General features: G+C 40.8%; 1 protein-coding gene across 15 annotated transcripts in view; it reads right to left on the minus strand.

Moving 5' to 3' along the window:
* L3mbtl3 (L3MBTL histone methyl-lysine binding protein 3) overlaps window positions 1-23,861 on the minus strand; it is a 105,711-nt gene that overhangs the window by 3,622 nt on the left and 78,228 nt on the right. For all 15 annotated transcript variants that reach the window (XM_051175445.1, XM_051175457.1, XM_051175455.1 and 12 more), the window contains 3 exons: window positions 23,728-23,830; window positions 15,191-15,340; window positions 4,463-4,542 (listed from right to left, as the gene is read on the minus strand). In XM_051175445.1, the coding sequence (XP_051031402.1) occupies window positions 4,463-4,542; window positions 15,191-15,340; window positions 23,728-23,830 (333 nt within the window). The remainder of the gene's footprint in view (window positions 1-4,462; window positions 4,543-15,190; window positions 15,341-23,727; window positions 23,831-23,861) is intronic.

Raw genomic sequence — 23,861 nt, forward strand, 5'->3', positions numbered from 1 at the left:
CCTTATTCTATTTTTACTGAATATTTATCATAGACCACCACATTTATTTTTATTCTTTTTATTTAAACCACATTTGTTAAATTATTTAAGTTAAAATATTTTGCTTAGCAAAATAGGGTGGGGCTGAACACAACTTTGTGGCAGTGTTTGCTTAAAATGTATACGAACCCAGGTTTGACCCCCAATACTTAAGAACAATATGGGAGAAAATGGATAACCTGGACTTCATCTCAGATATTTCTAATACACACACAAGGCTATAGTAAGGTTTTGTCTCCACACTAGAGCAACAGGATAGAGATTGCTTTATAATTTGTCTTACGTAAGTCTTCTAAAAAAAGCACATTCTATTCCATCCTATGATTGTTTGTGCTGACATTCCACTCTATCACTACTCATCTATTGCCTGCTGAAAGCTACATCCCTCACAGTTTGTTTCTAGTGCTTTTCAGAAAGCCAACAACCACTAACTAAACAAGTGAAGCTCCAACACTTGTGGTCTGAAGTCTTGAAGATGGTACTATAAGCATAAACAACTGATTCTACTAGCACAATGGTTCTCAACTTTCCCACGCTGTGAACCTTTAATATAGCTCCTTATCTCGTGGTGACCCCAACCATAAAATTATTTTCATTGCTATTTCACAATTGTAGTTTTGATACTATTATGAATTTTTATGAAAATATCTGTTTTTCCAAAGTCTTAAGCCACCCTGTAAAAGGGTTACTTGACCCCAAAGGGATCAAAACCCAGTTTAAGAAATGAGTGAGTCTGTGGCTTTCTCTTTCAGATACTCCTTCCTCTAGCAGTTTCTTCTGTATATCTGATGCTGGACACCAGTATTATTTCTAAGAGGGAACTGTGGTATTCATCAATCATAAAATACACTCTCTCCTATGACTCTCATCCAAATGGGATAGAGAAAGCATCTTCACCCAAGTGACTATTTGATTCCTTAAAGTGCTCAGGAAGTGGCTCCAAGATGTTATGCAGCATGTAATGCAGACTAGAATGAATGCGAGTAGCTTTGGTGGCAATGGCTGGCACAAAGGTGAGAGTAAGGACACGAGGAGGCCTGAAGAATGCGGAGTGCTTCAGAAAGCACAGGCATTCAATTTGGAAGGCACTTCCTGATGGGAGATGTCATTCTGGAAATATGTTTTTCTTATTGGTTAATAAATAAAGCACCGTTGGCCAATAGGAAAGCAAGATAGGTGGGACTAGGAGACAAGGAGGATTCAGGAAGTAATAGGGAGGAGATTCAACATGTAGGACCAAGACAGGAGAACTCCAGATCTTCTCCCTGGTAAGCCAAGACCACGTGGAAATACTTAGATTAATAGAAATGGGTTAATATTTAAGACAGAGCTAGCTGATAAGAAACACTAGTAATTGGCCAACAGCCTTATATCTAATACAGCGAGCGTCTCTGTGTGTTATTTGGGGCTGGTGGAGTTGTGGGACCAGGCCGGTGGGAAAACCCACTCGTAACAACTTCTGTCGCTCGTCTCTCACCACGGCTCTATTTCTTATTACCTTCCACTTACCCCATCTACCTGAGTGAAAAGCAACACTTCCAAGGAATTTTCCATAGTTTGGAATTTCCTAAAGTGAAATTGATCAAAGCCATATGACCATAGTCTTTGCTCACACACTTTACTTGGTTTGTTAAAACTTCCTGTTTTTTCTAAGCCAGTGACCGAAGTGAAGCAAGCATCTCCCGTCACTGCAGTGGCAAACAATGAATGCTATGATGGTGCTATCTATAACCAGGGACAGCGGTGCAGCCACAGCACACCAAAATCACACAGAGGGAGAAGTGGAAGGCTGTCATCCCAGAACTTTCAACAACAGGGTCCTGACTAAGCTGCTGTGTGCTGAAGTCTGGTAAACACAATCTAGACCTCTGCTCTATCATCCCAGTGAAGTCAATTTAACAACTACTGGGAGAACTGCATGGGGTTTTTCTTGATGCTTATCCTAGCATACAGTGCTTGGCAGGTGGTAGAAATTACTTCTATCTTGAAAGGAATAAAAATAATCGACAGTCTTTTAGATTCAAAGTAGTAAAAGTGAAAATGAGTCAATAATCCATCTAGGCTGATATTCCATAAAAGATGTTTTTAATGAGAAAGGAAGAAAGGCAGACAGAATGGGATACATCTGTTGAAAACTGATGAATAAATGGAAAAAGGGTGAACAAAAAAATGTTTCATAAGACAAATGGATTGAAATCACCAAGAACAGAAATACAACTGACTTCCAGATTACTTAAATTCAGGCACTGAAAAAATATCTGAGGGTAATTCCAATATTAAAAATCCAAATAATAACTGTTGCAGAGGCCAAAATGACATTCAATTTCCCCAGGAAAATCTCATCTGTTACTAAACAGCCTTCAGTTTTTGCACAGGAGTATCCTATGAGAGAGAATGCTTCTAGAGAGAACAAGGAACTGTACCATCCCTAGGACATAAGGATGCCAGGGAAAGGCCAGTTTACAGAATCACCACTGTGTAGGCTTTTCCACAATGGTGGAAATGGGTATTTCTCTTTTCAAGTAAAGAAGATAGGAAAAAAAGGAGCAAATTATAGTCAGTTTTCCAAGGTCAAGTTCAGAAACAGTATAGAAAAAGAGATCACGATTAAACACTGTTCTGGACTGACTGGAAAGAGCTGAGTCTTTTTTGCTTTTTAGGAAGAAATTCCTTTTTTTGCTTTTTTATACAATTAGTTTGTTCCAAGACTCCAAACAAAATAGTCCTGGTGGGCCCTGGAAGCTGAGATCCTACTGAAACTAGAAGGAAGTTGTGTGTGACTGTTTCTCAGGTCCCTTCAGTGAGTGCTGTTCCTGCACTGTTTCCCCAGAGGCAGAAGGCTAGGCTAGGCTGGGTAGGGCAGCTGCACCCCCAAGGAACAGACTGGACATGAACACTGTAGAGTGGACAGTGGGCCCAGCAAGGATCGCGCCACACCGGATCGGCTTCACCCTAAAGTTCTGCTGAGGCCCAAATGGAAGAAGCATGGGTTCTTCACAAAATACACAAGGACTTCTTTTGGAGTAAAAACTGATTCAAAAAGGAAACAATCACCATCAAACTGCTGATTTAAAAAAATCCTACAAAATATTCTGAAGAGCATAGACTCATGTGCAGTAGAGTCTAAGGATCTTTGTAAGCTCCAGGGAAGCTTCTAACACACTGTGAAGGAGGTGTGGTTACACAGGAGGAAAGCGGGGCACAGACACCCAGACAGTACAAGTAAGCTGAGGCCTGAATGTAAGGCCTACTCTTGACTTCTGATAAAGAAGAGCTGAATTCTTTATATAAGAAGTCCAAATGACAAACCCTTATAGGTTATATATCTCTTTATAAATTAATAAAACACCCTTAAATTATAAGTAATATTGTAGATAATCAAATTCTCATGTAGGGCTTATTATGGGATAGGCATATGCTAAGCAAGGAACACTGTTATTCTCTTAATCTTCCTTGCAAGCTCATGAACATATACCACAGTATTCTTCCGGACAAACAAGGAACAGAAGCACCCAGTGGCCTCAATGCCATGGTCAAAGCCACACAGGGGCACATAGGAAAGGAGAGAGTATGCCTGGTCAACTGTGGCATCTGTACCTAATGCTACAGCATGGACCATAAACTAAGCTGAACATCACCCTGTAAACAGATTACAATGTAATCATTAATTACTAATCTACCATAAACCATGCTGAACATCACCTTGTACACAGTTTTCAGTGTAATCATTAATTACCGTTCTATAATAATCAGGCTCTCATTACAGGCAGTCATTAGTTTCCATTCCTCAACCCTAAAATTATCTAAACAAGAAAACACACATGAGAAGGAAAGTCTACAGGAACAAGCAACACAGTGACAGCCAGATTAGCATTTTTAATAAGGAAAATAAACAATAACTACCCAACTATAAGCAAATTATAATTTCCATCTGTAGGATGACTTTGAAGTAGAATGACTTACTCTATCAAACATTCGTTCAAGTGATTTTCCTTTCATTTTGTACTTTTACATCAAGAGGATGTTCTGTTTAGATTTCAAAACACATTTGAAGCAAGTGAAGCCAGCAATACTAAAGAAAATGTGTGGCAAGAACCAAAGAGAATGTCTTCCAAACCTTACATTTGATGCTGCACCAATTCATGAAAGAAAACTACGAACACGGGCTACATACAGAAGTCTGTTTTCTCATGCCAGACTTCTCTTGTCTTCCATGAAGGAAAAAAACAAATCAAGTTTATCTTCAGTGCACTGTGATTGTCGTTTTACAGTTGTTTTTCTTCATTTTTACTTATTTTGTGGTGCTGAGAATCAAACCCATTGTCTTATGCATCTAGGCACTGCTCTGCCATGGGGATACATCCCTGGGCTACAGTGGAGGTTTTGGTTCCTGAATATTTGTGGTAATAACCAATGATGATACCTTTGGCTTCAGCTGATGTCCTCACTTGATTTTCTCTTTTCTCTGCAGAGTCTTCTTTGACGTCACCAGCACGATGTTCCCTGAGAAAAACAGCTATCTCAGTATTTTGTAACAGAAGAATTTTAAAGCATTTCAGAACTGCATCTTAGCAACTGTTTTTCCTTAATGTAATAATGGATAGTACCACTAAATGTTAAAGGATGAAATTCCACCACAAAGCAGCTAACACCAATGACACCCGTAAGTGCTCACTTTCTTCCTCAGTGGCTGCTGGTCAGAAAGAATTTTACTGGTAACAATGCTATGAAGATGAACTATTCTGGAAGATATGCTTACTGAAAATTCCAACTACAGCTTGGAATATACCTTCAGAAGTAATAACAAGAAGAATACGTGTACTCTTTGGTAAGACTCAAAGAACTAAACTTTTTCTAAAGTCTGCATCATGAGATCAAATCTCTTGCTATTTCTCAGCCCCAAGACTAGGGTTAAAGCTGAGACTGGCCACTGGTGTATACCCCATCTCTAGGAAGCTTTTCCTGCCCTGACCAGGTCAATTCCACTGAAGCGAATTCACCTTTTTTAAAGCAAGAGTAGATTAATTCCGAAATAAACAGGCCTTGGATAGTCTAAAAATGCAAACAATTTATTAAAACTTGCATTTAGAACTCTGACACAGAAATTAGGACAAAAACTGGTTCTTTTAAAATAAAATGATATACTTTTAAAAAACAGAAATATATGGGACTTAACATTTTTCAGTCTAATGCCGTCTATTCTGAAGGTCCTACTAAAACATATTCTTCAATGTATATAATATTCTGACCCAGGCTATACTCTTAAGGTCCAACCAAGAACAAAGCAAATACAATTAAACACATTAATTTAACATTCTTACTTTTAATTCCAAAGGCATGTACTCTCTAGTTGAAACCATAAGGTAGTGATATAATGAAACTATAAGATGCATGTAATAAACATTCCACATCTTAGAAATACTATTTTCAAGCGTGCACGTGAAGTCTGGTTTGAACCTGAGCTTCCTTCCAGCTTAGACACCCTGTAACTGCTAAAGAGGAGCACTGTTTGGAAAGGAGGAGGCAACTATATGCAATGCAAACATTTCCCCAGGACATCCAGGGAGCGCCGAATGAGGGCTCTGAGGAATCCGCGCCCCTTCAGAGCACCCTTGTTTAATCTAGTGCAGTGCCAATTCAGCAGCTAGAGGTTTACTCCACACTTGAGAACTGATGGCAGACAAGCATTACCTGAGGTGTTGTCAGGAAAAAAAAAAAAAATCACCTTTTCTCCATGGAAACAGTAGAACAGGCAACCCTGATTACATAAACCTGTAATCCTAGCTACTCAGGAGGCCAAGGCAAGAGGTTTACATTGTAGTGTGTGTTCAAAGCCAGCCTGGGCCCACTTTGTGAGACCCTAACCCCCAAATTAAAAACAAAGCAAAACAAAACAAAAAACCCAAACAACACATAAAAACTCAAAGAAGACTATAAATACACCTTGGCCAGGGTTGCTTGGCTGGCACGTGCAAGTACTATAATCCCTGTTACCACCAAACAAAATATAAAACAAAGCAAAACAAAAATAAAACACCTGCAAAACAAAAGATCTAACGAAGTCATACTTTCTAATTGCAGTGTGTCAGAAACAACTTGCTACATGCTAAACTGGCTTGCAAATTTATAGACCTATTTGCACTAAGCCAGAAGTAACATTGCGTCTACAAACTCCAATATCGTGACTAATGTGGAAAGAAGTAGTTTGTTGGTAGCCATGTTAATATCATTAGAAAAACACACACTCTTGTGAAATAATTTTAAATTAATATTTCTCAGAAATATCCACATATTGTAATAAAGCATAATCACTCTTCAAAGTAAATTGTGTTAAGATGTGCAACATCTTTAGTCTTAGCACTTAGGAGGTAGAGGCAGGTGGATCTTTGAGGTCAGCTTGGTTTACAGAGTGAATTCCAGGGTAGCCAGGGCTACAGAGAAACTCTGTCTCAAAACACAAGCACACACACATACACACAAACACACACACACCAAAAGGACTTAAACAATAAAAACTCTTTGTAGTCTATGTCCAAAAACAATGTCAGTTGTTTATGTCTTGAAATGTAGAAAAGGAAAGTAAGATTTTGGAGTCAAAATGTTCCTTTATACCCCCATCAGCCAAAAATGTATTCAAAAAAAAAAAAAAAAAAAAAAAAAAAGCAAACTGTTATTACTTTTTTCTTTATGGAAACATGACAGGCTCTCTCCTGTTCCACAAACTGTTTCCTTTAGCTGGAGAGTGGGAGGTGGAAGGGGCCAAGCTCCAGTCTATGAGAACAGACGCCATGAAGCACATGGCAAATAAAACCATGGAGGTGAACAGACCCTAACAGCTCCTCCAGACACACGGACAGCGTCAGTCAGCATCCCTAAGAATGGATGGGGTCAGTCAGCATCCCTAAGAACGGACGGGGTCAGTCAGCATCCCTAAGAATGGACGGGGTCAGTCAGCATTCCTAAGAACGTATATTCTGCAAGGCAAACATGGGCTGACTGCTTGGCAGGTTGGACACTCCCCGGTACAAGGTCTGGTATTCTATACACCAAAACATAAAAACATCAAGTCCACGATTACAAGAACAAGTATAAAACCAAGAACCTATAATTGGAACCAATACTCATTAATGCTTACACAGGGTTTCTCCAAAAATAAAGTGCACACCCCTGTTCCAGGGTGGTAAAGGGTATGCTTCCTGTCACACTTACTCTCAAATTGCCCTTCCCAGAGAAAGCTGGGAATGAAGAATCTGTCTACACGTTCTTAATTATCTTACATTTTATTTAAAATAAAAAAAAAAGTTTTCTTAATTGGGGAACCATTATTCCTCTCCTCTGTGAGGTGAGGAATCTCCTTATCCCAATTAATGCTACTCTATAGGTTTCTTCCTGTACACCAGATGAAATCCTTCTTTGTGCACACTTCCATGGCACGGGGTGGGCAGATGAGGGGAGGGGAGGGATGCCTGACACACTAGCTCAGAGACAGGTGGGGACTTGTGGCAGGCTGTGGCAGGGAAAGAGGACCAAGGGATTGTCATCCCCATCCTCTAATGGCAGGCCAGGGACACACGAAATGTGAGCATACCACAATTTGAAAATTCTGTGTAACGCACTATTTTCTGTAGTCAAGGACAAGATAAGCTCTTGACGGATAACAACAGATATTTTATGCTGTACTTTGACATTCCAATGTCACTTAGCACAGAGACTTTTTGACTCAGTCGCTTTGATCATTCCTCACTTGTGCCAGCAATCTCAAGAAAGCATGAGCTGTGGTTTGAAGTGTGGCTTTGGTGGGAAGAAAACCCACGGCACATCTCAGTTCTACCACTAACTACCTCCGTATAGACACCAGCAGCAAGTCACTAACTGGCCGAATTCTCAGTTGCAACATTGACGGGATAGGGATACTCAATCCTGATGTGATGACTTGAAGAAGGAATGGAACATATTTAGAAAGCACCCCAGGGTTGACATAGCTTAGAAACAAACAATAAAGACAGGCTGGGAAGGTGGCCCACCTTCTCCAGCACCAAGGGTGGAATGGGAAGCATAGAAAGAAGAAACCCATAGAGTGACCTGACTGCGCAAGTCCTCTCGGGATTTTAGACTTTTCAAGTAGATGTTTATCATATTTCTTTAGCTTAAACTGCACAGCAAAAGCTTACTCAAGAAAACCCACTCGGTGGCTTTAATTAAGACCACAGAAGTTGCTTAGCTGGTGAAGTAGGAGTTTTTTGCGAGTCAGCCATCTCTTTCTCTGTAATTATGTGTCACATTTTGAGCATCTTACTCTCTTGCATGAATTACGCCTGTGGTAAATATTAGGGCGACAAACCCGGGAAGAGCAAGTGCCTAGGAGCACCGGTGGCATCTGAAGGCTCACAGCTCATTGCCTGCTGGGGTTGGTGTTGCACTTAAAAACGATTCCTGACCAGTTATGTTTAAGCCAGCCCCAGTCTATCGAGAGTGACATTGAGGAAATATTAAACAATAGTTATTTTGCGTCTATTCAGGGATGTGTTCATTTTAGCCACTTCTCTGAGCCCAGCATGGGAAGAGGCAGAAGGGCATAAAATGCACATGGAGACATTGCCTAAGGGTGAAGCATCAAAAAAACTGTAGGAGGGGGTCACTGTATTGAATGCCAAAAGGTCACCTCTTTGTATGACTCACTAGCATGTTTTAAAAAAAATTTCAGCTGAGACCATTCATCCATAAAATACTAAAGGCCAAGAATCTCCACCTGCCCTCAACATGTCTACAAATGTAGACATCTGACAAGCCTCAGGACAAGGAGTGTGTCTCTTCAAAGGGCTCCAGAACAGGTGCTGGCTGAAACAGTGTCTTTGTATGCCTATGGGTCCACACCGGAACAAGGGATTTTTAAAGTTAAGTTCCTTTGGTAATAAGTAGTTTAGCAAGAGTTTTAATTAAGCACAGCTCCATAAGTGAGATTGAGAAGAGGCTTATTCTTTCTGTAATAACAAAAAGAATTGAAGTACTCGGACTGATAATCCTATAAAATTGTCATTAACATATGAACATATGTCATCGAGGGAACATAATAAAAGGAATACAGCAAGTACATCTAATGGGTGTCATCAAGATACCAAAGAAAAGGCCTCCAGAAAAAAAAAAAAAGCACCCAGCAATTAATTAGTCAGTTCCCCCCTCCCACCCCTGAAAAGGTAGTTCTACTCAGGCAGGTGCACTCTCATAGGAGGCACAGTCCCCAGATCCGGCCCGCTGTGGAAAATAACAGAGGCCACTTCTTTTGTTCCAAATGGAAATGTCTCTTGAGTAGGAATTAGCGATATTCAAGAGATAAAATAAGACCTGCTACAATATTGTTCTGATAACTTCACAGCATCTAGCAACAACACTCATCTTTTTCTTACACTTTCCATGGTTGCCTTGGCATCGCAGTGGTTGGTGCCAGAATGGTGAGTGTTTTCACTCAAACAGAGCTTCTCCCTGGTGTACACAGTAGCTGCACAGGCCAGACTCAGACCCCCAAAATCTGGGAGACCTGAACACTTGCAGAGATCCTACTGTGTACCTGGAAGCCCACTGACAGGAGGAGGGAGGCTCTGCAAGCCGGGAAATGCATGCTCAGAGAAATGATTCTAGATTACAGCAGCCCCACCCCCACCCCAAGACCAGAAAACCCGAGTTCCCCAAGACTCCTGGGTAACTTTTGTAATCATTTATGAGTTGACTTTAATTAACTCTACTCTGCTTGGTGCAATCATTTAGCAACACACACACCATCATACTTTATATTAGCTCATTTTCCTATCTGTTTAATAGGGTATAGATAGGTTCTTGCTATGACTGGAAAAATTGAATTCATGTGAAACAGCTAAATCAGATTGATGGCAGCAATTCTTATACCAAGCACTATGTCATTCTCAGAATAGAAGCACTGGTCCTACAACTGAAAAGGCATTTTAAGAGCCTATAATGAACTGTCCAGACTGAATTGTTTCATTAAATTAAGTTTAGCAGTGGGCACTTGCCTTACAAGGTAATACAAGTGATTGCCAGGCATTATAAAGATGCTTTACTGTGCTTCTGTGGTTAAATCTACGCAGGTTTAGACAGTGCGGGGCTTAAAATACTAAGCGATTCTTTAATAGAGATAGTGTCTAATTTAGCTGTAGACAGACTTGATGAGGATAAGACTATGTGAAAGGAAACCTTATGTTCCCTTCCAGTGGTGCTTACAAGCAATAGTTATCCCCAAAGTCTAACACAGAGACCACTTGCTCCTGTAACACGGGAGTGTTTGTCAAGCAGAGGGATTCCTGGGATGTACTACCTCCCATTTCCTGAGTCAAAAGCCACATTCTACATATGCATCCTAGATGATACCATGCAAATCAAAGCTCCAGACCCAAGTTTTATTAAAACACACAGAGAAATACATACACATATTCTTTTATTCAGATGGAGACATGTGGAGATGTAAAGATCATCCCCAGGAAGAGCTGCCATCTTTTTTTAAGAGCTGCCATCTTACAGCCAGGGGCAATGAGAGGGTAGTGATGAACTTCCCTATCCAAAGTGGGGACCTTACCTCACTGCAAGCACTTGGCCCAGCAGATGCTCACTAAACTTGTGGCCGACGGGATGAGGTTATAGATGGAAAAGGACCGCATGAATACCCTCATTTCTACCTAGAATGCTCTAGGAATTGTTCACACACATTTGACCAGAAAATAGGTCCAAGCATGCAGAACCCAATAAGAAGATGAGGCTACTCTGAATCCCAGGTATAAAAAAGCTTTAGGATGCAGTCCCTATACCTTTTTCTCGCATCACTATCAGGCAGGTTTACCTCTTTCCTTGGTTTGCCAAATAAATGTTAATGTTCATGTAGTTTCTTTACTAATCTAGGTAGGTCAGGAAGGTAACCAACAAATAAGAAAGTCTCAACCTAATATACAAGAGTGTGAGTATGTATTTGGAGACTCTACATCATCACTTAGTAATGGCTGCTTGAACATCTGGTGTGGCAATATCACAAAGTTGAAAATGTAGGACTTTCAAGTAAATAAAGAGAAAAATACATAACGACTGTCTCTTGGGTCATAATGCCTGGCATTTCTCCTTTGAAAAGGGAGATTGGAAATGTCTACATCCTAGGGATGCCACGCATGTTCCATGCTGAGGAAAAGGAAGATAGACATGGCTTCTACCATGACAGAGCTTATAAAGCAAAGCAAAGACTCTAAGGAAGTCTTCAAAGGTAGTGTAAGAAGATGTGGACACACATCATGGCCTGATCCACAGGCCTGAGAGTCAGCAAAAGCCTGGAGGTCAGGATGGTGGCTTGAATGAACAGAGATTCTTTATCTCGACAAAGAGAAGGATGTCTGAAATATCTGCTTGAGGAAAGAGTCTAGCAAGGTTAGAGGGAATGAAGGACTCTATGTGAGATGCATTGGGAACTAAGGTCCAACACCAAGTAGCAGGAGGTCACTGAAAGTTTTAGAAGAACTTTTAAAACTGAGACTTCAAGGCCCTAGCCTAGAAGGTTCTGGTGGGTTGGTGGAGGCCCCAAACCTAAACTTTAAGGACACTACAGGGCATCTGACACGCAATAGTTTGGGCACTGCTGCCATAGGCCTCTTTGGCACACAAAGGCCTGATGCTCATTTGCTTCATCTAGAGGACTCCAAAGGAAACTGGTGTGTGAATAGTTCTATTGCCCTACCCCTACCGAAGGCAGCCTCTGAAATGTGCGGTTTCACTTTTCACAGAATATTCCCAGGTCTGTGCTGTGTTGCCTGCTGCAGTAACTGGTGTGACAGGTAAGCTGTTTCTGATTGCCTTCCCTTCTGCTTCACGCCCAGTCCCTCACCGATGCCTTCTTCACCTCACAAATAAGCCACTTGGAACCAATCCATCTTACAGCTTGCCTCTGGGAGTGCACATTATCTAAGAAGAACAGAGTGGCAGCTAAATTTTAACAAATTAGAAACTGATACACAGGAAACTTGCTAAACATGTGAGGTGGGCAAAGGTCACAGGAAGAGAATGTGAACATTATGACAATCATCCTATTTGAACAATGTATTCCACATAGCCCAGGAATATTACAGAAATTGACTAGCTGTACTCTTATTCTTAGGAACTATGGGTTGAATATTTTATTTTCTTTTAAAAAATATTTTGGAGTTGAATATTTCTAATCCCCAAATCTAAAATGTGCCCAAAGCAGGAATTCTTTGAGTGTTTCTTGGAGCATTTCAGATTAGGAATGCTCAACTTATAAAGTTTAGGCAAATGCAGCATTTTTTTAAAATCCCAAATTTGAAAGATTCTGGTCACAAGAGTTTTGGAAAAGGGATGCTTACCCAGGCCTATGACACAAACAAGTAAACAAGGACAGAAACACTCATAAAAACTACCATTCAATATGTGCTGTGGAATAACCCTTCTGTACACTGTGAAAACGTGTTGGTCTCATTGTTCATAAAAAGCTGATTGGCCAATTTTCAGGGCAGAGAGAATGCTGGGAAGTAGAAGGGCAAGAGTCTAAGGAGTCTTTGAGAGCCAGATGCCATACAAGAAACATGGGAAGTTCATAGATGAGGCAAATAAGCCTCGGGGCAGCCCACAGATTAATAGAAATGGGCTAATATCAGTTGTAAGAGATGGCTGGAGACAAACGTAAGCTATGGGCCTGGAATTTATAATTAATAAGTCTCTGTGTGGTTATTTGGGAGCAAATGCTGGGACACAGAGAAACTCTACCTACAAAATAAGGGCTTAGGGCTTACTAGTGATCACATGAATAGCTTTTCAATTACACTTTTCACTTTTATCACCCTCACTCAACAATGAGAATCAAAGAGACAAGTGAAATCGAAGGTCACATGCATTGTATGCAGAGAAGCCAGTACACAAGCTGGAGTGTCCTTTGCTTTCTCCTGTTCCATCACTTTCCATGGAGGAAGGAGCCCAGAGTCCAGAGCCCAGAGAACAGCTGGGCGGAGAGTCAAGCCTCAGAATGTTTAGTTCATCAACTTTTTATATCCAGTGTTTTGATGCCCTTCATTGGTCTATCAAAAAGGTTTTCATCACTATTTACTAAAGCAAGTAACATGTGAGAAAGTTTCTAGAACAATAACTATCCTTCTATAAGCTCTGGTAGGACACCAATAAATTATCACTAAATCTGTTTTGTAAAATATTCTTGTATATTTATTTTTAGAAATTTTTTTTTTTTAAATTTGCCTGTCAGGCATTGTATAAGCTTTGAATGAATGCTAGATTACTTACTACACTTACATTCCAGTGAATTAAAGTTTTAATTAAGCAGAAAGCTCATAGTTCTCATAATCTTTTTTAAAACTGCATGTGTATGTGTGGTGGCAGTGGTGTGTGAGTGTGTGTGCATGCATGTGTCTGAGGCAGGGTTTTCTGACACGTGTGTGCACTTGTAGAAGCCAGAGGTAGACACTGGTTCTCATCTCCATCACTATTTTAGTTTTTAGACAGGGCCTCTCATTGAACTTGGAGTTTGCTATGTCTGCTAGATTGGCTGATCAGGGAGCACACAGGATCTACCTGTCACCACCTCCTAGCACTGAAGTTATGTATGTACTGGTGTCTGGCTTTTACATGAATGCCGGGGCTCCAAACTCAGTTCTTCATGCTTCCGCAGCATGGAATACACTTTATACACTAAATCATCTCCCCAGTCCCTCATAATCGTTATTATTTTACAATCGCTTTGTATATTTTTGATTCAATATGGAATTACTGTTTCTTGGTTATCTGGGAAGAAACTAGAAGAAATAAGGAATCCTATACAACTAGTTATGAGCATTACATTGTATCTCTTTCTCATGCCTTACATATTAAAACCAGGACTTTGGCCAATGCTGATTCAGAAGGGACAATTGAGAAGATGCAATTAAAACAGAAAGGATTTTGAACAGTCTACAGTTCTTTTGTTGACTAGTTTTATGTCACAAGTAAGTCATTTGGGGACAGGGGAACCTCACTGTGGGCAAGCCTGTGGTGAATTTTCTTGAATAATAGGTGTGGGAGAGCCCAGCTCCCTGTGAGTGGTGCCATCCCAAGGGCTAGTGGTCCTGGGAGCAAGCCAATAAGCATCATTCCTCATTCTTTGATGGCCTTGGCATCAGCCCCTGACTATCTGGTCTGGCCCTGTTTGGAGTTCCTGCCTTTACTTCCCTCACTGATGAAATAAATTTACCTCTTTGTCCTCTAGTTGATTTTGATCTATGATGTTTTATTACAGCAATAGAAATGCAAATTAAGAAAAAACTCTGAACTCTCCAAAACATGGCTTTCAGGGCTTCCAAGAAGGATCAAGTCCTGTCTACACCTCAAAGAGTGAATTCTCCCACCATTAACTCCTGAATAACCCAACCTGAAGTACATCACTGTGGTCTGAGAATTAGACATAGTGCCTCTGGCCATCTCCCTCACATCAAAGAAGACACATTGAAATTATCATAATGTACACACATGACTCAAAACGTAACACTACTGAGTTTTTTGTTTTGTTTTTTTAACAGCTTCACAGTTTTCTTACAAGAGGAAACACATCAGGGAAAAGTAGAGCCTCTTCTACTTCCTCTAGACACAGTTTCCAGGACTGAGTCTCTCAACTCAGCAATGACTTGGTTTACATACTTATTTGTCATGAAATCCCACTATGTTGCTGAGACTGATCTTGAACTAAGCAATTCTCCTGCTTCAGCCTTGCAGTGGCTTGGTTCATGTCATCACAGCCAAATTCAGTTAAAGGCTTAAGGGTCTTAGAGAGATGGAAGGCTCTTTGACCTCTTGGTCAAATACATTAGGACTAACGATGTGACCTTTCCAAGAATGGATACCCACTGTCGCTTCACAGTAACTGAAGTACTGTTTTGTTTTTGAGGCAGGGTCTCACGTAGATTAGGTTGGCCTTAAACTATGTCGTGGCTTTCATATCTCTACCTCCCCAGTGCTAGCATTCTGGGAGTGCACACCAACTTAGCGAAATCATGTGCATTTCTAACAATCCACAGGAAAACATTGCCATAGACTGTAAAGCATGCAAGAGGACAATCTGTCCAATGAGAGTGCTCCTGGACAACGTAAGCATCATCACTCTGAGTACCTGGTTTCAGCAGACGATGAGCTTTCACTTGTATCTGTCCTTTTACTTCTCGGAAACGATGGACTAGATGGCGGCATCTCACCACTTAGGCGGTCTGGAAAAATTCGGTCTTTATTCAAGTTGATTTCTGAATAGGGGCAGTTGGCACCACTAACAGAGCAAAAGAAAAGCACACTCCCATTAGAACATAATTCCACAATTACAATTGTAGGCTAGTGAATAAAGATTCCAAAATTGAACCAAGTACGTTAGATATGCATGTGTGTAAATGTGTGACTAGACATATAGCTGTAAAATATCTCTTTACAGATAATTTAAGTTTATTCCATTAGTGAACATACCTGTACTAGGCGCATTCTGCTGCAGCCTCTGGACTGAGCAACAGTCAGAGGATTCCTTTGGTACTTTTTATGGGTAAGGCCTATGCATATGTCTGGGAATAATCAGCCACAATACCCACATTTGGTACATGCATATACCTATTTAATGTTCCCTATCACATTTGGTAACTTTCAGTGTCCCCAGGGAATACTACGAACTCCGGGGCTGTAGTTACAGCTGATTTCTTAGAGAACACAGAAATGCTTTGGAACCAGTTCTAACCCTGGTATGAAAAGGGGTCACAGGCCAACTTTTCCTATCTGCCCTTCGAGGTTATACTCTGAGGTCCCATGTGGGATAACTCCTGTTACCAGGGCAGAGGAAATTGAGGTCACTGAGTGTTAACTTGGCTGGTCTGGGCCCTAAGCATTCCAGTGTCTAGAACATCTGGATAACAGGCTTCTAATATATACCAAGTTCTCCAGGTGACTATGCATCTTGCCCCTCTGCTTTGAGAGGCTTTCTTAAGTCTGGAAACTGTTTGGCCATTAAATACATTATATTGGTGTCGTGTCGTGTGTTCTTTTCTTTAGCTTCCTATGATAGAATATTAGCAATCACTCAAGGGAACTTTTTGAAACAGTGCATATGTGTTTTCTACCAAGAAAAGCAGAGACACCCTCCTGGGAAAAGAAGAAAGTCACCTGAAATGCTCCCTAGTTACTCTAGGAGTGACATCAAGTTCATCTTAGATATCTAGTAAGCAAAAATGCAAACCTTAGTAGGTACACACTGCTCTACATCTGTACTTTAAGCAAAAGTAGTAACACACTGACATACATTTATATAATGCCTGTCCAACAACAACAAACAAAAAATACCCAAAACACAATAGATAGAAATCTTTATGGAGCTCATATGATATATTAAGCACTGTGCTGTGTCTATACACACTACTTTAATCTTTCCAACACCCCATAAAAAAGACCATATGATGCAATAGGTTTTAAAATGGTTAAGCAACTTCAGTCTTTAATTATCTATTGTGTTAACCATCTTTCTAGCATTGGGAGCACAATAAAAAGCGAGGGAGTGAAAATTCTGGCCTCAGTGAGTGATAGTCCAGGGCAGTGGTTCTCAGCCTTCCTCATGTTGTGGTGACCCCGCAACCATAACATTATTTTCATTGCACTTCATAACTGTACCTTTGCTACTGTTATGAATCATAATGTATATATATATATACATATATATATATATATACACACACATATATATATATATATAATGTAAATGTCTTAGGTGACCCCTGTGAAAAGGGAAAGATGGGCAATGCCTAATCACACAAAGAAGTCATGTAACTTTGCACTGGAAGGGCTTCTGTAAAGAAGTAAAAGAGCGTGACATTAGAGAGGACATGAAGATGCTCTGGTGGGCGGCGAGGATTCCTAAAGGTCAGGACCAAATTGCTCATGTCTACTCCCCCACCCTTTGGAGAAAGCATTGCAGCACATGGGAGGGACAGCGAGGCTAGCTTGGTGAGATGTGGAGATGACAGGAAGCAGGACATGCAGGGAGACGTACTGTCATGCATGGCTCACTAGACCACAGTCAGCAGTCCCAAGTTTTATTTGGGGTTCAGTTTGAAGAATCTGGGAAATCTCTAAACATGGGAAGTGACAGAGATTGATTTGGGTGTGTGGGATGGAAGTGCAGGGAAGGTTAGGGGTCTGTCAGCATCTCTTAACACCCCGCAATGCCCTGCAGACTGAGAGACAGTTTGTGATCTACAGGGATCCAGAATGGCTTGTTGGTTTGTAGTTTCAAGAACTTGAGGCAAAAGAGACACCCTTCCTCCTTCCCTCCCTCCTTCCTCCCTTCCTCCTTCCTCCCTCCTTTCCCTTCCTCCCTTTCTTTCTGAGATAAGAATGACTAGTGGGCAGTAAATTTGGAGCAAACCAATAATTGTGGGAAGATTATTATTAGAGATTTAAATAAAAGTGCTGCCTGCCTGAGGTCACACAGCAATGAAATAGCTCAGCAAGATGAGTCTACTCATTCAATAACAGGAGTACTACTTCAGTCAGGGAACAAATGTCTACTGAAGTCCTATTCAGATGTCCGAGGCTCTCCTCACAACTTATCATCTTCACTGAATCTCCCTACAACCATCAAAAATTACATATAACCAGCTCCTCCCAAGCTCTCGAGTCTCTGCTCTGACCAAGGAATCAAGTTAGTTCAGCCTTAGATCCCAGTCATCTCTGATGCTATGCACTGTTCTTTCTAGTGCATGCTTTTCATTGAATTTATGCACCTCAATTATGGGGCAAAAAAGAAAAATCCAAAGATACAGTTTTGGATTCTTTTGACAGACAGTATTGTGCTAATCCAGCAGCAGCATACATACAGTTCAGCTTCACTAGCTTAACAAGCAGGGAACACAGTGTGTGCATTTACTTGGGATGGCATCAGGGCTGAAGGACACACCACCAGCTTCACACAATTGGAAGCCATGCAACAATTTTGGATGACCTGGGTCCCCAGTGAAACACCAGTTATGAAGCAAACAATTGTGTTCGAGCTCTATGGAAACATCCCTTTACTTCTATTATTGACTCAATGAAAAACTTGGGGATAGTCCAGAGAAAGGCAAGATGCTGGTCAGGAGACTGCTGTCTAAATGCCTGTTTGTTTTGTTTCTCTGATTTTTTGTTTTTGTTTTTTCCCTTTCCTTTTGGAAACAGGTTGCCCTAGTTTTTTTCAACCTCTCAATCCTGGCCTTCTGAAGAAATGCCCGAATGAGCGAGGAAATCTGCCCTACCAAGGGCCGGCTCCATGTGATGGTCAGCTACAGATGTATAAGAAGCCTCTCTCTTCCTTTGGTCCCCGAGGAACCTTCATTCTTACACCTGCACAGGGTAGAGCGGAATGCCAGCTAGACCCTGAAGTTGGAGGTCATGGCGAAAGGGGATGTGAGGAAACATATCGGAGCACTACAGCAATGGCAGATGAAAAATGTTTCAGGTAGAACCGAGGTGCCTCGCAAAGTGTTCCTTCACCTCATCCATGCCAAGTGTCTGAGGGTGTATTCATTTTGAAATAATGACGCCAACCAAAAGGAGCATGCCTTATCCAGGTGAACAATCTCCTTGCTTAGCATTCATCCTTACCACTATGGAGGCAGATTCCAAGAGCGCTCATTTGACAGCTACAAAAGAATGAGGCTTCAAAGCCTTGTAGAGTGTCACACAGTTCTTGGTGGAGTGTGTTCATAAGCACTGATTCTTGTTTAACTGCTACCCAATATGAGTAAATATTAGCCTATATTACGGGAAGAATTTCCTTATTCCTAATCCATGAAAATGACATTGATCTGAAAGTATCATCAAAGAGCTGCAGCTGCCCACTCTTGCACTGCACACAGCTCTACGCATTTGCAACTTTCTCTGTGCTAGGCAGGGTTCCCAGGCCTTCACATGAATTAATTCTTTTATCATACCACTCCTATGAATGCCATCATCACCTACGTTACAAATGAAGACACTGGCAGAGAAAAGTGAAATACTGTTTCAAGATCCTAAGGCTTGCCTGCTTCCTTTCAAGGCAAGCCAGCTACAGATTTAAGTTTTTCTCTACCCGGTCTCCCATTATCTAGCCATGGGGAATGAATTACAGTGGAACTCTAATGAAGCATGCTTTCCAGGACTTGAGATCACTACCATGTCTGTTGTTTAAAAGAACAAAAGAGATGGAAGATTTGTATCACCGTGATAACTGTGAGTTCAATGTTTCTTTTAAAGTTTGTGCGTGTGTGTGTGTGTGTGTGTGTGTGTGTGTGTGTGTGTGTGTGTGTGTACATGTGAGTACAGGTGTCTACAGAGACTAGAGGCATGAACCTTCCTGGTGCTGCAGTTATAGGCAGTTGTGAGCCACCCAATGTGGGTGCAATTCCAATTTAGTAACTTTTAAAATTCTACATAAACTCTGAAAACTCATCAGGCTTTATTAGCTTCTATGGGAAGAACAGGTTCCCATTGGCTTTACAATTAAAATTTTTAATTTCTCACATACTGTTTTTAGCAACTAAATTTAAGTAAGGTTTGATTCATTACAGTGTGTTTGCGTTCCATCACGGGTCTTTGTTTTCTCTCATGATCATTCTCTTTCTCTTTCTCCCTTCCTTCCTCCTTCCCTCTGTCCCTCCCTTCCTTTCTTCCTTCCTGTCCTCCCTCTTCCCTCCTTTACTCTTTTCCCCCCTCCAATTAGTCATCCAAATGCAGTCCTTTCAGGAAAGAACAGTACAAATCCTGTGGGATCCTTCTCTAAAATGACTTTATTATGATACAAATATTAGCAAATTATTGTACACCAACCATTTGACAAATATTTGCTTCCAGAGCCTCTCAGGAGGTTCTTTGTAAGTAAAGAGTCTACATTGTCCTCTGCTATCCACCGCCATACTAAAAATCTTAGTTGTAACTATCCATACTCAAACAACCAGGCAACACATCCAATTTAAGCATCCACATAGTTTCTCTCACACACAATACTGACAAGCACTCAGGACAGCCTGTATCAGGTGACTGTTCTGTACAGGGGCTTGATGGAGGGACAGATAGAAAGGCCTTTCTGGGCTGGACTGAGTTCTGCTTCTATCAGTATCCCATCCAGGGCATTTACTCAACTGTTCCAACTTTTCCTCATTATCTCTAAGTGGTACCCAAACTCATAGACTTGCTGAGAGGATTAAGTGTGGTCATACACATAGCCTGAGAACAGTGGCTGTGATAGAGTAGGTCAAATACATCCTATACAATATTATGACCTTACATATGAGGTATCTACCTCCATTGTGTAAGGGAAAAAAAATCAGCAAAAATAAACAGTGATATGAAAAACATATTTGAGTGGATTCTACTCCATTGGAAAATAGCTAATGTTTTAATCCTACCCCCTTAGGTGTAGGACCCCTCTTCTGTACAGCCACCAAAGCCAGTTGACCCAAAGCAGACACTCAGCAGTACATGAGAGCTAGGCTGATGGATGCTGAATGAGAAGCAGTTTTCAGATGTGCATCCATGGCTATTAATTTGCAAAACACTCCATGGATTTCAAACACATTCTTTAGAGACAGGGGAAAATAAATGTTTTCTTGCTTAATTTCTAAAAGAGCAGACTTTATATATCAAAGATGTAGTTCTGGAGGTAATACATATGTAGAATATCTACTTTTATGTAACTTCAGCTCTCTTAACCTTTTCTTCTGAAGAGTCAGGGTTAAGCAAGCTTGCTATGGAATATCTCTAGAGATGAGAATACCACACCACACATCCAACTCTCACTAATCGTATTTCATATTAAAAAAAAAAAAAGGCTGTATCCTCAAACCATGTCAGCAAATGCATACATACTCTGCTTCTAATGTTTCTTAGATCAAACACAATTTGTAATCTTTGAAGAGAGTCACAAGCAAATGATAGCCAAACTGCAGTCTTTTGCTTATGTGCTCATAAAACTATCCTTACTGAAGGAGCAACTTTCTTTGTTATCTACGTAAGGAATGTATGTTTTGATTTATCCAGTTTCTCAGTAAATTAATCCAAAGAGAATTTCCTCATTATGTTTTCCTAAGCACAGCATTCTCAGCAAAGACAGGAATAATTGCCAGTGAAATGAACCTTTCAGAGAAGTATGTCCTGTGCAGCAAGCTAATCCACAAGTGTACTGATGAGATGGAAAAACAGGCTGGGCCCGCCAAGGATTAATGTCCTGCCAAGAAAACAGTGTGGAGCACTACAAAATACACAGACTGCACAGGAGTGTAGAAACTCTGCACAGGCTGAGAAGGGTGAGCAGCACAACCTGGACCATGCCACTGGTCCTCATAGTCTCCTTCTTCTGTACAGAGACCCAGCCCACCAACCCCGCACAGCAAAGATCCCAGCAGCTGTGCCCTGCACGCACAAGAAAAATCACTTTTGGTCAAGCCTTGTTTTTTCAGTCATAAACTATCTTCTGTCACTCCTTCAAGAAAACAAGCAGTTCTTTAGCACGGTTCCAATTACTCTAAGTTTAGTCTCTGAATCTTCCCAAAATTTACCCCTTCTAGTAACAAGCACACTACCGCCTGTCCTATCCAATCCATCAAGAAACTCTCCAAAGACAACCACTCACCCGTGGGAGCAGCTGGGCTGGAGGAGCCTGAGGATAAAGGTCATCATGGCAAGCAGTTAGGTGATGTGACGTGGTTGTCACTAGAGACTTGGCTGCTGCAAACTTTCCCACTTGGACCTAAGGAGCTGCCAAGGCATCTATGCGCATGGTGTGGCATTCGCATCTCTGGAGACATATGCAGTGTTGTACGGTGGGTTTCATTCCAGAGCTAACAAAAATTCTACATAGCCAAGTGTGTCCTAACAATGTCGGTGTTTACCCGATTAAAAAATGTCTTAGTTCTTTTCTCTCAATTTGAGGAAACTGCCTTTGGTCTAATGAACATCACGGAGCTGATTTTGTATCTTATACTTAAAATAACATAGTGTGAGTGGAGATGCTCAGTGTGGGTCCCAGACACAAGCAGTGTTGTCAGGATTGGTGAGGCCACAAAGGTCAAGAGCAGACCCTTCAGCTCCCCTCAACAGTGGCTAGAGAAGACAAGTTAGTACCCCTATGGAACACAACACTGGGCTCACCACAGCTTGTGGGAAGAGAACAGTTCCTTTACTTGAGTGTCGCTCTCAAAGCCAGCTGATTCCCATTAAGCAACAGAACAATCACTAACACAATGTAGGCGAATGCTTGATAAATGTTACGCATTCTGGCCGGAAAAAAACAAAAACAAAACAAAACAAAAAAACTTCAAAAGAAACCAATTTAACACTCAAGGTTTGCACACTCGTGAGCTGCATCTTGCGCTTGGCTTGGATGGATCTATTAGCTGAAAAGTGATCCTCCACCTGCCTTCATGAGCCACAGCTAATAACTTCTATGGTGCAATGTCTTCAGTAGAGTTTAAATTAATGCTCTAGCTTTGGTTTGCAGACATATGAGTGGCACAAGGGTTTAAAATTGGGTATCTGCAAATAGAATCGCCACCTACCTGTGCACTTTTTATTCTGGAACATAATGAATGTAAAAAAAGGTGTGTGTGTGGGGGAGGGAGATTTGCAACATTTGTGGATGCAGAGATATGCCGAGCCTTCACTGCACACAGGTGAAAACAATACACCAATATTGCAAGTCTTATTAAGTCTTTCTTAGAGGATTAGGTATCAACATTTCTGAATGTGTTTTAATGTTACAGAGAGGGCATCATAGCACATGTGAAAGAGGTCAGGGAACAACTTTGAGGAGCTGCCTCCTTCCACCACAGATTCCAGATGGAACTCAGATTGCCAGGCTTAGCTCATTTCCCCACTGAGCTGTCTCACTGAACTATAATTTCCAAGAACCAGACTCAAATCCTACAGAAACTAGATAAATAAGACATAGGTTTCTCAATACAATTAGCATGTTTCCTAACTTACACTTAAAATTATTATCATTTCAATACATATTCAAATGGGTGATGCTTTGTCTTGTAGGGATCCCACTAAATTATGAGAATTTATTTCAGGAAAGGTCTATGAAGATTCCCAAATCACCTGAACATCGAGTTTCAATTGTAATTTTTTTTAAGTTACTTATAATTAAGAAAAATATTGGGGGAAAAAATCACTTTTCTGACCATTAAATCTCTATATTTGGTGGCATTGTTTTGTGATGTTCACTGCTAGTCTGTAATGTCTCTTAGTCAAACTGTAAAGTTGCCCAGCCATATCATATTCCACTAAATAATTTCAACAGGGACTGTCCTCATTTCATTAACAGGAAACCCTAAGTAATTATTTTAGAAGTCATGGATCTGTAAAACCAGCCAAGCTAAAACAACAACACAAACAAACAAACAAACAAAAAAACTAAAAACACCGAATGACTTAAGTAAATCTATTTTAAACAGGGGATGACTCTCAGGAAGACTCAACTAGATTTAGCCTTCATTTTTTTACAGTCTCCATGGTAACCACATTTCTTGTGGCTCTGAATATTAACCGCATTTCTTATCAGCTCACATCTGTTTCTTATAGAAGGAAATCATCTTCCACCTTCCTAGATAGCCACCCTCCATTCAACCATGCACAAAAGTCCCCATGTAAGTAGTGGCAAACTCGTACCTCTGAGTGCCCAGGTATCTCGATTTTTTAAAGTGACCAATCCCCTTGCAGCCTAGAGTTGGACATCCCCCGGTTTCTGATGGCTCCATTAATTCTGCAGGACCTACAGAAAAATAATAAAGAGAGAAGGTTAA

Source organism: Phodopus roborovskii, unplaced genomic scaffold (assembly GCF_943737965.1).
Source record: "Phodopus roborovskii unplaced genomic scaffold, PHOROB, whole genome shotgun sequence".
NCBI classification, from domain to species: Eukaryota; Metazoa; Chordata; class Mammalia; order Rodentia; family Cricetidae; genus Phodopus; species Phodopus roborovskii.